This window comes from Petaurus breviceps, unplaced genomic scaffold (genome assembly GCF_028583685.1).
Source record: "Petaurus breviceps papuanus isolate PSGF00001 unplaced genomic scaffold, PetGlider_PUasm1.0 140, whole genome shotgun sequence".
Taxonomy (NCBI): Eukaryota; Metazoa; Chordata; class Mammalia; order Diprotodontia; family Petauridae; genus Petaurus; species Petaurus breviceps.
Window position 1 is genome coordinate 52,664,635 of NW_027185698.1, and position 14,191 is coordinate 52,678,825.

General features: G+C 40.1%; 1 protein-coding gene across 4 annotated transcripts in view; it reads left to right on the forward strand.

The window, feature by feature from the left end:
- Positions 1-14,191, forward strand: part of UEVLD (UEV and lactate/malate dehyrogenase domains) — a 69,695-nt gene that overhangs the window by 252 nt on the left and 55,252 nt on the right. The window contains exons 1-3 of one of the 4 annotated variants that reach the window (XM_069072972.1): positions 157-367; positions 6,472-6,556; positions 9,884-9,949. In XM_069072972.1, coding sequence (XP_068929073.1) covers positions 323-367; positions 6,472-6,556; positions 9,884-9,949 — 196 coding nt within the window. In that variant the 5' untranslated portion in view covers positions 157-322. Of the gene's footprint in view, positions 1-156; positions 368-449; positions 630-6,471; positions 6,557-9,877; positions 9,950-14,191 lie in introns of those variants that run through there. The other 3 variants (XM_069072991.1, XM_069072980.1, XM_069072999.1) reach the window with 3 other exon arrangements.

Genomic DNA, 14,191 nt, shown 5'->3' on the forward strand with positions numbered 1-14,191 from the left:
AGCCGGGTGGGCGGAGACGCCGGGGCGGGGGCGGAGACCGAGGCTAGGGGCCGCCTTCCTCGGTGCTGGAGCCTGCATTGGGGGGGGTCGTGGATTGGAGCTGGGGGGGGGGGGGGGGGGAGGGAAGGGAGGCAGGTAGAAGTCTCGGGCCCAGCCCCCTTTGTTTAGGGAGGGGAACACTGAGGCTCTGAGCAGTTCGGCCAAGCTCGGCGAGTTCGAGCCCAGGCCATCCAAAAGCTAGCCCTTTTTAATGCTGTTTTACGTCCCTGTCACGTCCCACCCGTGGAACTTCCTTAAACGAGCACAGTGAATCGGCAAGCACATGTCAAGTCATACTATGTGCCGGCTGGTGTTCCAGCATTTAAGTGTGTGAGTACTGGCTGAGTAAACCCAAGTAGCGGGACATCTTAAAGGAAGTCGTACCCAGCGAAGTCCCCTCCCCCCCTTAGTCCCTGCTCCCCGGGAGCCCCTTGTCCGATGAGGGAAGCTCCGTGCAGCGCCCGGGTACGGACTGGGTCCATGCAGAATAACCGGAGAGGCTCAGCCGGCGTCGGGTAGGGAATCCGGCTCCCTGCACGAGGCCGGACTTCAGCGGAGACTCGGAGGCCACAGGCGGCATGGGGGGGACGGTCAGTGCCTCGCCGCAGGAGGAGGGTGTCGAGTGTGAGAAGTCTGGAAGGGGCGTGAAAAGCCAAAGAGAGTTTTATGTTTTGTCTTGGAGTTTGCTGGGGATAAGGGGCGTGACGACTTGAGGTTAATAACCTGGAGGTGGCCGAGACTTGGGGGAGCAAGACCCGCTGGCAGAAATCCAGCGCGTGGGGCTGGTCGAGAGGCGTCAGGAACCTGCCCAGAGTGGGGGCAGTGTCAGAAGAGAATACACACATACATAAACACATGTATGTTATATATATTTATATATAGATCGTATATTTATACATAGATCATATATATTAATGTATAGATCATATTTATATATTATGTATATATACATTATAAATATATATGAGATGTAATAAAGGTAAAATTAAGGAGGGTGGTGACAGATTGGATATGGAGGTGATGGTGAAGAATGGAAGAGATCACCCAAGTTGTGATCGTGGGTGACCTCAACAATCATAGGAAAATTAGGAAGAGGGAAGGAAGGGGAGAAAGAAGAATTTGTTAAGTCTTTAATATGTAGCAGGCACTGGACTGAACTCTTGTCAATAGAAGTGCCAGCAATAGGAAAGCCAGTCCCTGTCCACTAGGAGCTTACAGTCTAACAGGGGAACATAACACAGTAAAAGGAGGGAAAGATTAAGGTATCTGGGGAGGTGCCATGGTTTTAAAATCCAGAAGATGGGAATCAGGCTGAATGAAGGTTGATTTTGAGCCCTTCCACAAAATGGAAGCCCTAGGAGGAGCTGGATAAAGGGTTTGGGACCTTCCAGAAGGATAATCGAGAAAGAATAGTTAATAAGTTAGAGAGAATCAGGAACCAAAGTCTAGAATAATGAAATAAATGTTAGGGTAAAATCCTAGCATGGTTCAAAAAACCATCCTCGTCCCTACAAGTGTAAAAGTATCTAGAAATTTTAGAAGATTAATAACTGAGTGAACAGTATAACAGTGAAGCCAAATAAATTAAATCAGTCGTAGGCCACATTAAGAGTTTGTGGTGAAAGATGAGGAGTTCAGTTTTGGACAGGTTGAGTTTATTATGCCTATGGGATATCCAGTTTTAGATTTCCAAAGGCAATTGGAGATGAAAGACTGGAGTTCAGGAGAGAGGTTAGTGCTGGATCCATAGATCCGAGAATCATCTACATAGAGATGATAGTTGAATCTTTAGGAACTGATGACCTCAAGTGAAATAGTATAGAAAAGGGAGTGGTAGTTATTATTTCAATGTAGGATAGTGCCTTGAGGGACACAATTAACAGATGAGACCCGGATAAAGACCCAACAAAGAAGACTAAGAAAGAGCAGTCAGACAAGTAGGAGGTGGAAAGGAAAGAAAATAATTCTGTTACCTGAAAAAAAAAATAAAAAAGAAAACCTAGAATAATCATTTTTTTTTAAAAAGAAGCAAGTGGAGGCTTTGAGTGGAGATGGCTTTCCAGGAGTTTAGCTGAGAAGGGGAGGAGAACTATAGAAGTCCAGATGATTGGAGCAAGTAAGGGTTTATTAAAGATGAGGAGACACAAGCATGTTTTAAAAAGCAGAGAAGGAGCCAGTAGATAGATTGAAGATTAGAGTGTGGATAATATATAAGGAAATTGCCTGAGAATATGGAAGGTGATGGGATCAAGAATACACATAGAGAGGTTTACCTTGGCGGGAGAAAGGCCACCTCTTTTTTTTTGGGGGGGGGATCTTTTTGGATGAGGAGGGCAAGGCAGTTGGGGTTAAGTGATTTGCCCAAGGTCACACAGCTAGTAAGTGTTAAGTGAGGCTAAATTTGAACTCAGGTCCTCCTGACTCCAGGGCCGGTGCTGTGGGCACCTAGATGCCCTGAAAGGCTCCCTCTTAATTTTATGCAAGGATGAAGGACAAATAGTGGAGGTTAGATGTCTGAGTATTGTAAGAAGAGGACAAGAAGGGGGAGCTCTAGATGAATGGCTTTAACTTTTTTCAGTGAAGTATGAAGTAGGGTGAATGGAGAGGGTAGGATTAGGAGATGCCATGGGAGTCTTTTGAGGCAATATAAAAGAAAAGGCTTGAAATAGCTGATGTTTTGAGTGGGAAAGTGAATCAGTTATGAAGATGTAAAAGAATTGGTTTATGTATGGTCCAGTTGATTGAGTATTGTATGGTCAAGGACAGGTAGATGATGCAGTGGATAGAACACTGGGTTTGGAATCAGAAAGACTCATCTTCATGAGTTCAAATCCAGTCTCAGACACTACCTCGCTGTGTGACCCTGGGCAAGTCACTTAACCCAGTTTGCCCCAAGTCCTTCTCTGTAAAATGATCTGAAGAAGAAAATGGCAAATCATTCCAGTATCTTTGCCAAGAAAACTCCAAAATGGGGTCATGAAGAATTGGATACGACTGAAATATGACTAAACAACAACCAGTTGAGATTATGTAATATAGATTTGTAGTGGAACCAGTCATCACAGTTTGTGATATCCTCCCAGCCCTATTTAACAGCATCTGAATAAAAGATAAGAAACAGATGGTAGGGTTGGGGTTGGCAAGATATAATTGAAATAGGATGGACTGGCAAGGAATTTGAGTGTTAAAGATAGTGTAGAGTAGAACTGGGTCACCAAGGTATTGAGACAGGGAAAGGACAGGAAGGTAGCAGGTGTATAGATGATAGCCTGGAAAAGAATTGAGGGGTAGAGGGCTTTGGGGTTAAGACAGTGAGGGAACATCAGTATGTACCTTGAAGTTCCACAGCATGAGAGGAGGAATTGTGGTGGAAATACTAAGCCAGATATTGAATTTATTGAAGAATAGAGGGGAATACCATGGGTGTAGATAGAGATAAGCCAGCAGAATCTGGATAGGGTGTTAAATTTGGATAGCATGAACCTCAAAGGAGAAGAAGTTGCAGAGTGATAGCTGCAGAGGGAGAGTCTGGAAGTGTCAGTGGAAAACAAGAAGTATTCTGATTCTCTGACGTTGGTATGATTGAAAATGCAACCAATATTGAAAAGGGAGCTGTATCTCAGTGAGTTCTAGATGATGGGAAGAGTGAGAAGAAGAGTTCAAAATGGAAGCAAGTCAGTTATGGAGCAGGCATTCTAAAAAACAGTGGAAAGGAGTGGGCAGATCTGGAAGAAGATGCTGAGGGGGATAAGAATGGGGAGGTGGGGTGAGGAGCAGGGTATGTACACAGCAGCTAGAGGCTCAGAATCACTAGTATGTGAAGGGTATAAAGGGATGGAAGGGTGCCAACCATTGAGGAATGAGTCTAAGCAGTCCAAGTTATTAGAGTTCAAGATTGGAAACAGGTCTCATGAAAAGGGTAGCAGACTAGACTCTTCAAGTTCCTTTGGCAAGGCCCAGTCGGCTGGCAGGTAGTGATATTGTATTCTAGGCTTGCCTTCCAACAGGCTGCAGTTTTTGGAGGTGTGACCCAGGTGAATCCAATCAGGAAGTAGACTGAAGAAAGGCTGAGTGGATGGAGTTCTGGTGGGAGTTAACTTCTGGAGAGGGAAAAGGTCCAATGGCAAGGACAGAGGTGCCTGGTTTGGGGCTGGAGCAGAGCACTGAGGAAATTTTGCCTCACAGAAGATAACTCCAGCTGATTCAGGGTGCTTAGAAGGCCCTGGGCTGAAGCTGAGAGGCACATTCTACCTCTCTGACCAGAACATGTCATTCATATATAACCTTGGTCCAGAAATTCAAGTCGCCTTTTTAGATAGTATCTCCTTGACCAGCTGCTCCCTTTCCAAATCTACCTTTTTCTGTTGCCCCTCTTTTTGATCAGCAGCAGAGATAAAAGCATGCTACTCCTTTGGTCTTTCATTTCTTGGCCAAGCCTATAATCTAGAAGTGCTTTCAGGATTGCTCAGGCAGTTTAACTTGTGTCCGTGTTGTTGTCATCTGGTTTGACAAGTTTTAGGAGATTCTTTGTCATGTCCTAAATTTATGACTCGGGAAGAGAGCATACCTCTCTATTGTTATCTGGTCAACAAATAGCTTCCTTAGTACTCTTTAGCAAAGAGCCATTTATCACTACTTCTGACCTTTATCTCCCTTTCCTGTGGATCCACATTGTCCTTCACTGGAAGATAAGCAACTGCTTTATCCTCTGAAGGTTCCGATCCCCCTCTTCATACTTACTGCTTCACTCCAAGTGTTTACTGGTGTCTCTTTCCTTCTTCCTCATCATCATATTCTTTTTACCCTCCAGCTTCACCCAGGAGACCCTGTGTCTATCTTTTCACATCCTTTTGATTCTTTATTTTCACAGGGAAGCCCTTCTATTTTTTTGGGACACTTTCCTGCATAACCTGGGCAACAGGCATTCCTAGAGCCTGTTTGCCTTTTCTTCTAGAAGGGAAACCTGGTATCTGGTCTCTTGGCTGTGACAGAAATACTACTCTATCTATGCACTTGATAATGATTTTATCTTTCCAAGGTAAACTCCAAATCCATCTCCTCTAAGAAATATTCCACAATTGGCTTAGATACAGGCGTATACCAGCTAAGAAAATTCATCCAAACCTTGCTTTTGTGTAGTTACTTTTATAGGTTTGTGATTTCACTGTTTTGGTTATTTGCTGCAGCATATTTCAACCCCTATGTGTCTTTGTATCCTGTACAATTCCTGGCTACATCCTCTCACAAGTCCTTTAGATATATCCAACATTTTAGCAATTCTCCTGTAGGTTTTTAACATTCTTTTGATTACCAGTGTAGCACTCAGTCTGTGACCCTTTGCTCTTAGTGCATGACTGACTGAACTGCTTTTCCAGTCATACATTTCTTGCATGATATCTTTTAGCCAACTTTTTATATCAGGCCATCATGGGTATTATTCTGTAGCCCACTTAATACTATCACCAATCTCTCTGTTGCCTCCTTTTGTCACCAACAGTTTTAAGTTCTGGGAGATTGTAGTGTTTAATGATTTGTATCTATAACAGTGTTGTCAGGACATTGGTATTGGAAAAAATATTTTCTAATAGGAAGTATTTGGGGATTATTAAAAATGCTGCAATTTCTAGAAGCATTTCAGCCCATTCTCTTCCTCCTCTTCAGATGTTGAAATAGCTCACTAGCAATCTGTAGTGCCTATCTAAGATAAATACACCATTGTGTTTTGCTTATCTAGCTGCTTGTTAAAGCCTGGACAATAAACATTCTCATCCATTTTTTTTTCCCGTGTAAATTGTTAGATTAATCCATTTTGAGTGGCCATGAATTTCATTGAGGAGGTACTGTAGTAATCTGGATGAAAAAAAATTTTTATACTTTTAGTTATTTGTGTGTTTCATCTAAGTTTGTGGTCTGTTCATTCTACTTTTTGTTAGGTCGGTGTTGGTCTTTCCTACACTATAATATTAATCTCTTAGACCTACCTAACATTTCACAGTTTATCCTTTCATATTTGTCATTTTATTTGATCTTTATGGCCATCTTGCAAGGTAGGTAAGTAAGGCATATCACCATTTTAATAAATAAGGAAAATGAGCCTCAGCAGTTGAAGAAAAAGAAATTTAAATAAAAGGAAAGGATGAAGAAGATAGAATGAAAAAAGAAAATCTATATGTGATAGAGAGTCTAAAAATTACCTCAGAAGCTTACCCAGTACATCGGCATATAGGTATCATAGATTCAATGCAACCAAATCTGAATTCATTTTTTTCCCTAACACCAAACCCACCCCTGCTGTATAGACACCCTATAGACAACTGTGGAGCACCCAACTAGTGAAGTATCTGGCCTCTGCATCCTTAATTTTGGTTGAGAATAACAGTCTTGGTTATAATTTCTTTCTGACTTGGGGCTGTAATTTTTCTTTCTTTTCAGTACAAATTCAGGGATCTAACAGTGGAAGAATTAACGAATTTAAATATGTCCTATCCAAATTTCAGATTCTCCATGGACACTTATGGTAAGAATCATAGCCCTTTTTTTTGTGCCTTTCTGAGTGTTGATTTTAGAGACTCTTGAATTCAATATAATTTTTCTTTTTTTCTCTTTTCATTTTGACTTTTTGTGTCCTATGGTTTTTAAGGAAACAAGTTAACACAATTCATGTTATTAGCCATGCTTGCTACTAACATTTTGGTTTTTTTTAATCACATTTTGGATTATTTAAGAACAGGTTTGTGAATAAATGTTCTGATCACAATCTCCTCTCTTTCCATCTTTGCCTCATGCTCCTAAGTCTGTTCTCTTTGCTGGCTCTCCTATTGTTTCTCCATCCTTCCCTGTTCAACTAGTCTCTCCTGGCCATTTTGATTTCATTTCCTGCTCTACGGGCTTGACCGTATAGTGTGGCATTTCAGTAATGTATTATGCCTTTTGCTTGGAATGTATACACTCCTGCCAAATCCTGGCTTCCTGTGGAAACTTTCAAGGCTCAGCTTAGGTGTCACCTCTTTCATGAAATCTTCTTCTCCCTGAAAGTAATTGGTCTCTCATATTTCCTGGAGCACTTTGACTAGATTCCTTTGCTTTGATTAATCTTAACTTTCATCATGCATGTCTTGCTCCCCTGTTGGAGTATAAGCTCCTTAAGGGCAGAAATGAAGATTTTTCTTCTTGTATCCCCAGTGCTCAGCATAGTTCCTTGCACATATTAAGTATTTAATGTTTGTTGAATTGAATTATTTAAATTTATTTGAATATTTTTTTTGCTTGTGGGGATACCAAAAAGATAACTGATTCAGACACCATGAAGATGCTGTCAGAAATACTGCCTAATTTTCAAATGCATGTTCGTTTTTCACTTGTGTTTGTAGCTCTTGTACATGTAGTACTAATTAAAGTAGATGGAACCCCTGAAACCAGTGTTGCTGTTTATTCCACATAAGAATTTCCTGGAATAAATTCTATTTTCAGAGTGAAGCTTTATTGCTTCACTTTAACCTTAATTCATCTCCACACCAAGGTTTTTTTTTTTTTAAGCAATCAGGGTTAAGTAACTTGCTCAAGGTTACACGGCCAGTATTTCTGGGTGTGGTGCTAAGTATCTGAGCCCAGATTTGATCCCCAGGTCATCCTGACGCTGGAGCCAGTGCTCTTACTCGCTTAAATCATGCTCCAGACTTGAATTTTGGTTTGGATACAATAATAATAATGCACCAACATCTTCTCAGTCACCCTGGCTCATAGTCTAAGTGTTATCCTCAACTTGCTACTCTCACTCACCTCCAGATCTAATTTGTTGTCAGGTCCTATCTATTCTGCCTTCACAGCGTCTTTGAATATGCCCCTTCACGCTTTGGACACCAGCCACCCTGGTGCAGGCCCTCATCACCTTCAGCTTGTACTGTTGCAGTAGTCTGCTGGTGGTTCTGCCTGCTTCTAGTCTCTCCCCACTCAAGTCCATTCTCCACTCAGTGCAAAAGTCATCTTCTGAAAGTTTAGATCTGACCATGTCATCACCTTCATTTTACCACCAGGATCAAATATAAAATCATCCATTTGATTTTTAAAGCCTTTCATAACCTGTCCCTTTTCTGGCTTTTTTAACCTTATTACACTTTACTCCCCTCCTTGTGCTCTATGATTCCAGTGATATTGGCCTCCATGGTAGTTTTTACACAAAGCACTCCATTTCCCAATCTGGACATTTTCACTGGCTGCCACCTGTGCTGGTAATGTTCTCCCTCCTTACGCTGCCTCCTGGTTTCACTGGCTTCCATCAGATGATCCTTATAATCCAGCCTTCTTCAAGGAGTCTTTCCTGATCTCCCTAATACTAATGTCTTTCTTTACAGATTACTTCTAATTTACCTGGTATATATCTTGTATATATCTGATTGTTTACATGTTATCTCCAGCATTAAAATGTGACTCTTTGAGAGGGCAAGGACTATTTTTGTCTGTCTTTGTATTATCATCACTTGGCACAGTTTCTGGCATATAGAAAATGTTTAATAAATTCTCCTTGACTTGATTGATAATAAATCTTGTAGAACATCATCCTGCTTGGTTAAAATGTTTACTGCAAAATTTCCAACTTCCTATTTCCTCTTTAAAATTCTCTTTTTGTCCCTGAAATGACATTTATGAATAGCAGCATATGTTTTCATTAATATATTTACCTGTTCATGTATTCAAGTTAAGCATTTTTATTTATCTTTATAGTGGTATTACAGTAATATGTGTCATATCAACTTCCTTTCCTCATTCATTCCAGATATTTCTCTGTCATCTCATACTGATTATTAAGGGTTCCCTCTGATTAAGATCTAAGCAACCCCAACAATTTACATAGAGTTATTGTTTCCTGATCAAAATTAGATTCTTTTCATTGTTTAAATTATTCAGTATCACCTAAAAGAATTTACAATTTTGCATATGTTTATCCTACAGTTTTATAGTTTCATATATAGTTCTATAGCTTCTGTATATTTCTCAGTGTATTGTATAATATTTACAAAGTTAAATAACAGGGAAGATATTAAAATACTTTATTTACGTGTAAGAAAATAATTTATATACATGTAAGAAAAGTAGGCTAGCTACAAGAGAAGAATTCAGTGAAGCGCACCATGCCCTGCTTCTTAATAACTTATACAATACTGAAAAAGTCTTATTCTCTCTAGAGCAGAATTCATTGAAATGGGCCCATAATTGACCCCAGGCAAATGGTTTAGTTATTAAAATAACCAAAGTACTTCATTTAAGACAGTTTCATGATAATTACTCCGAGATAGGATTGTTATAAGAAGGCTTTATTGTGTATTAACCAGAAGCAAAAGACATATATGTGGACCAGGAAGAACCAATAGACTTAAGCTTTTCAAATAATCAACTTTGATCCCCAAAAGCTCTTGGAAAAGCAAAAAGGAAACCAGAGTTACCTTGGAATAGAGGGCCATTTTAAAAGACTTCATCACTGACAGACAATAAGACTAATTTTGAGGGTCATCAGTTTGAGTAATATGTGACTATCAGGCATTTGCCACACAATTTTGGATTGAATTATTTGTTTATGGTATGAGGCCCTTGGAGAGACCATAGTGTGTGATAATATGACCCTGTTCTAGTTCTCCCTCTACACTATGCTGGAATTTGGCTGACAGTATTAAATTCTCATGCATTTGACTAGTTTACCACCTGTAATTTGGACTTCTGGTTTAGGTGAATGATATCTACTAGTTCCCTTGTCCACAAGTTAATTGACTCCTAGACCATACTCTTCAGATAATTTGTACTTATTTTATTGTGGATTTTCTGCTTTTAATTTTGTGTTTTCTTTTTTTAGTTTTCAAAGACAATTCTCAGAAAGATCTATTGAATTTTACTGGCACCATTCCAGTGAACTATCAGGGTAAGAGTAACAACCCCCAAAATGGGACGTTCTTTAAGTATCCAAGTATTAGTACTTTCAGGATTACAAAGCACTTGCAATTCTGTTATCTAATTCAGTCTTCATGGAAACCTTGTTAAGTAGTCAGATAAAGAAATTTAGGTGCAGAGATATGACTTGCCCAAGGTCACAGAACTAGTAAGTAGTGGAGCATAGACTGGAACTCAAGCATTTTCATGGTCTGGAAAAGATACTGTAACATCTAAATCTAAACCACTTAGTTTTCTTGTTCTGTTCTGTATAGCTTAGTAAATGAGGGTGTTCTTGAAACCAACAGCTCTATCATTGCAGTACAGTCAACTTCCTTGCCCTGGTGTTAATATTAAATGACAAACATTTTCAAGATGCTGTTGAATCCATAGAAATTAGAATGTTTCTGTGTCTAAGGCCTTAGAGAAGCCCAAAAGATTTTGAGTGAGTTATTCTTTTTCCTTTATTTGTGTATGAACCTGGACTTTACCCACTTAGAGGAATAGGCTCCTTTTCTCTAGTTTTGCAGCATCAATCATCCACTTCTTTTTTACTCAGGTGCCACTCATTCCCCTGAATATGTAAGAGAGATTTTCCCTTCCTTCTCCTCTGTGGTTGTGAATAGAATGGAAGATATGTGTGAAAGATGGCCAGCAAGGTCATATTAACATTATTTGTGACTACAGTGATTTCATAGAATTATAGAGAGTGTCAAGCTCAGGAGCTCTTAACCTCCATGGAGTCTGTGAAGTTGTTTTTTGCTTTGTTTTGTTTTTTGAGTTCCGAATTTTCTTCCTCCCTCCTTCCCAACCATTCATTAGAGAAGTCCAATATTTGATACATAGATATATATGTGTTGTAATGGAATGACAGTGAGGGAGACTATTAATCAATTTAAATGGAGTTTTTATTGTGAAGCATAATTAATCCAGGGACTGCCAGGGGTCATGCACCCAAATCAGGCAGCCCCAAGCATATACATCTCAGGGTTTATATAGATAAAAGCCACAACATAAATGTTAGCATTGCTTAATGATTGTTGCCCAACTGGAAAGTTCCCAAATCCATTTCGAGAACTGAACAGAAGGGGGGGGGGGGTTTGAGGCGGCTAGGGGCTTCATGTAGCAGGTTTTGGGCAGGTTTCCTAGGCAGCTCTCAGCTCTCCTATGATGGGGAGAGATGGGGGATGTTCACAAAATGGGGGGGTTACTACAAATGTGGAACTGTACAATACATACTTCCATATATCAATTCTTTCTCTGGAGGTAGATAACATTTTCCTTCACAAGTCCTTCATAGTTGGTTTGAATGTTCATATTACTTAGAATAGCTTAGTCATTCACAGTTATTCTTCTTACTCTTCCTATATACATTATCTTGGTTCTGCTCATTTCACTCTCATTATTTCATGCAAACCTTTCCATGTTTTTCTAAAATCAACCTGCTCATCATTTCTTAGAGCACTGTAGTATTGCATCACAATCATATATCACACCTTACTTAGCCATTTCTCAACTGACAGTCATCCTCTCAATTTCCAGTTCTTTGCCACCACAAAGAGAGCTGCTTTAAATACTTTCGAACATATAGGTTCTTTTCCAGTAGTAGTATTGCTAGGCCAAAGGGTATACACAGTTTTATAATTCTAGATTGCTCTCCAAAATAGATGGATTAGTTCACAATTCCACCAACAGTGTATTAATGTGAAGCTGTTTTTAAAAAATATATATTTTTATCATTGTGTTTCAATATGATTGATTTCATTTGTAGTCCTATTTTATTTTATTCATTTAAAAACGCTATCCTGAGAAGCGTTCCATAGGCTCCACTAGACTGTGGATGCAAAAAAAGTTGACCATTGTTTGCTTAAATGTTGTTGTTCAGTGATTTCAGACATGTCTAACTCTTCTCGACCCTGTTTGAGGTTTTCTTGGTGATACTGGAGTGATTTGCCATTTCCTTCTCCAGCTAATTTTATAGATGAGAAACTAAGGCAAATAGGGTTAAATGACGTGCTCAGGGTCACACAGCTACTAAGTGAATTAGGCTTAATTTAAATTCTCTCCTTTTTTTTGGTTTTTGGAGGGGAGAGGGCAGGGTAATTGGGGTTAAGTGACTTGCCCAAGGTCACATGGCTAGTAAGTGGTAAGTGTCTGAGGCTGGATTTGAACTTAGGTCCTCCTGACTCCAGGGCCAGTGCTCTATTCACTGTACCACCTAGCTGCCCTGAATTTAAATTCTCTAGCTGCCTTTGGCCTAAATAATCATCTGTTTGATGTGGATTGATTTAATTAGCTTGCTTTCCTAACACCCAACTGAGATCAATAGCATTGAAGGAATGAGATTTTTTGGAGTTAGGGAAACAGACCTTAGCAAAGCATTTTGGAAAGCCAAAAGAAAATGTGAGGTTACTGGATAGAGTAGAGAAATGGAAAGCCATTTGCTTCTTGTTTCAGTCAACATTGGCCTTACAGGTGGGCAGAGTTGGCAGTCATCTATGTATTAGGACTAGATGAATCCTGAAAAAAATATTTTCCTCTTGTAAATGGAATGGTACCATCAGAAAGTAAGGTTCTTTGGGCATTATGTATAACCAGTGCTTCCACTGACTGCTAGGAGCATCTTCCCCAAGGGGAGGGAACCCAGAAGCAAACTCAGCTTATGTATTTCAGACCAACAGCAATATTCTTTCTTTCTTGTTGTTGTTGTTGTTGGGTTTTTTTGTTTGTTTTTGCTTTTTGGAGGGCAATTGGGATTAAGTGACTTGCCCAAGGTCACACGGCTATTTTTGTTTGTGTGTGTTAAGTGTCTGAGGCTAGATCTGAACCCAGATCCTCCTGACTCCAGATCCGGTGCTCTATTCACTGCGCCACCTAGCCGCCCCAGCAATATTCTTTCCAAAGACTATCCTAGCTAATGGCAGTCAGACTTTTTACTAGGTAGTTAGCCATTAGGGTATGAGTTCTTTAGCTGTGGAAACTGATAAAAAATATGATCCAAAATGTCTCTCAGTTTTTTGTAGCCTGTACTTACTTCTGTAGTGGTGGTGGCGGAATGGTGGGGAAAAAGTTGGTAGAGGAACTAGAAATTAGTTTTCAGACTATCTATAGATGTTCATTTCTAACCTAGTGACCAACCTGCTACCGTTGAATTTCTCTGTACTTTGCCAGATTTGCACCCTAAATATGAAGTCTTTTAGATACATGAGCAACAAGTTGAAACTGCTGGAAAAAATGTAAATACATCATGAAACATCATACTTTCAGAAGAATGACCCAAAGAGCAGTTGAAAGATGTTATGATAGGTATAAGCAGTCTGAACTATATTACTAAATTTGACTTACAGAATAAATGGTCTCAAAGACCACTTTAACTTTATTGGCGCAATCTTAACCCTAAAAGATATCATCAAGGACATATATGATTGGAGAGGAATTGGCTTTGTAGGAAAGGGATATTGTGCCAGCCCAAGTATCCATGGTGGTCAGAAAAAGACCTTGAGGGGAGATCTTCACTGAAGCGTAGGGACTCTTTGTGTGATCAGTGTAAAGACTTGAACAAGAATACCATGGAACGAGACTGCATGAATTAGTTGTAATTGTCACTTGGTAGGGCATACCTAAATGAATAAGATCATGGATCTACTGAAAATCTGAAGAAATTAAGAAGCCTAGTTTGTTGTGTCTGTAGAACTAGCACATTAAGAACAGAGCTTTGTCCCAGGATATTGACATACAAGGAGAAGGGGCACATGACTGTCATTTTGTCCTCTGTAAGCCCATCATCCCCAAGTGACAGGAACATAGCTTTAGATCTTGTATAAGGGCCCATCAGAGATCATGTGATAGAGTGGATAGAGCAAACTTGGCATCAGAAAGGCCTTGGTTCAGTTCCTGACTCTGCTGTATTCTGCCTGCATGATCATGGACAAGATATTTAGCTGATCAGATTCCCTAGGAAGCTATTTCAGGAAAGTTTCAGAGTAGGTGTTTATCTGGTGGTAGAGGGAGTCCCTACATTGATAAATGTTCATTTCTTGCCTAGTAACCAACCTGTTGCTGCTGAATCTTTCTGTTTGTAGCTGGTGAGTATGACCTGGATAAAGGTCTATCAAAAGATGCTGAGGGGGCGGCCAGGTAGCACAGTGAGTAAGAGCACCGGCTCCAGTGTTGGGATGACCTGGGGTTCAAATCCGGGCTCAGATACTCAGCACCACACCCAGAAATAACTGGC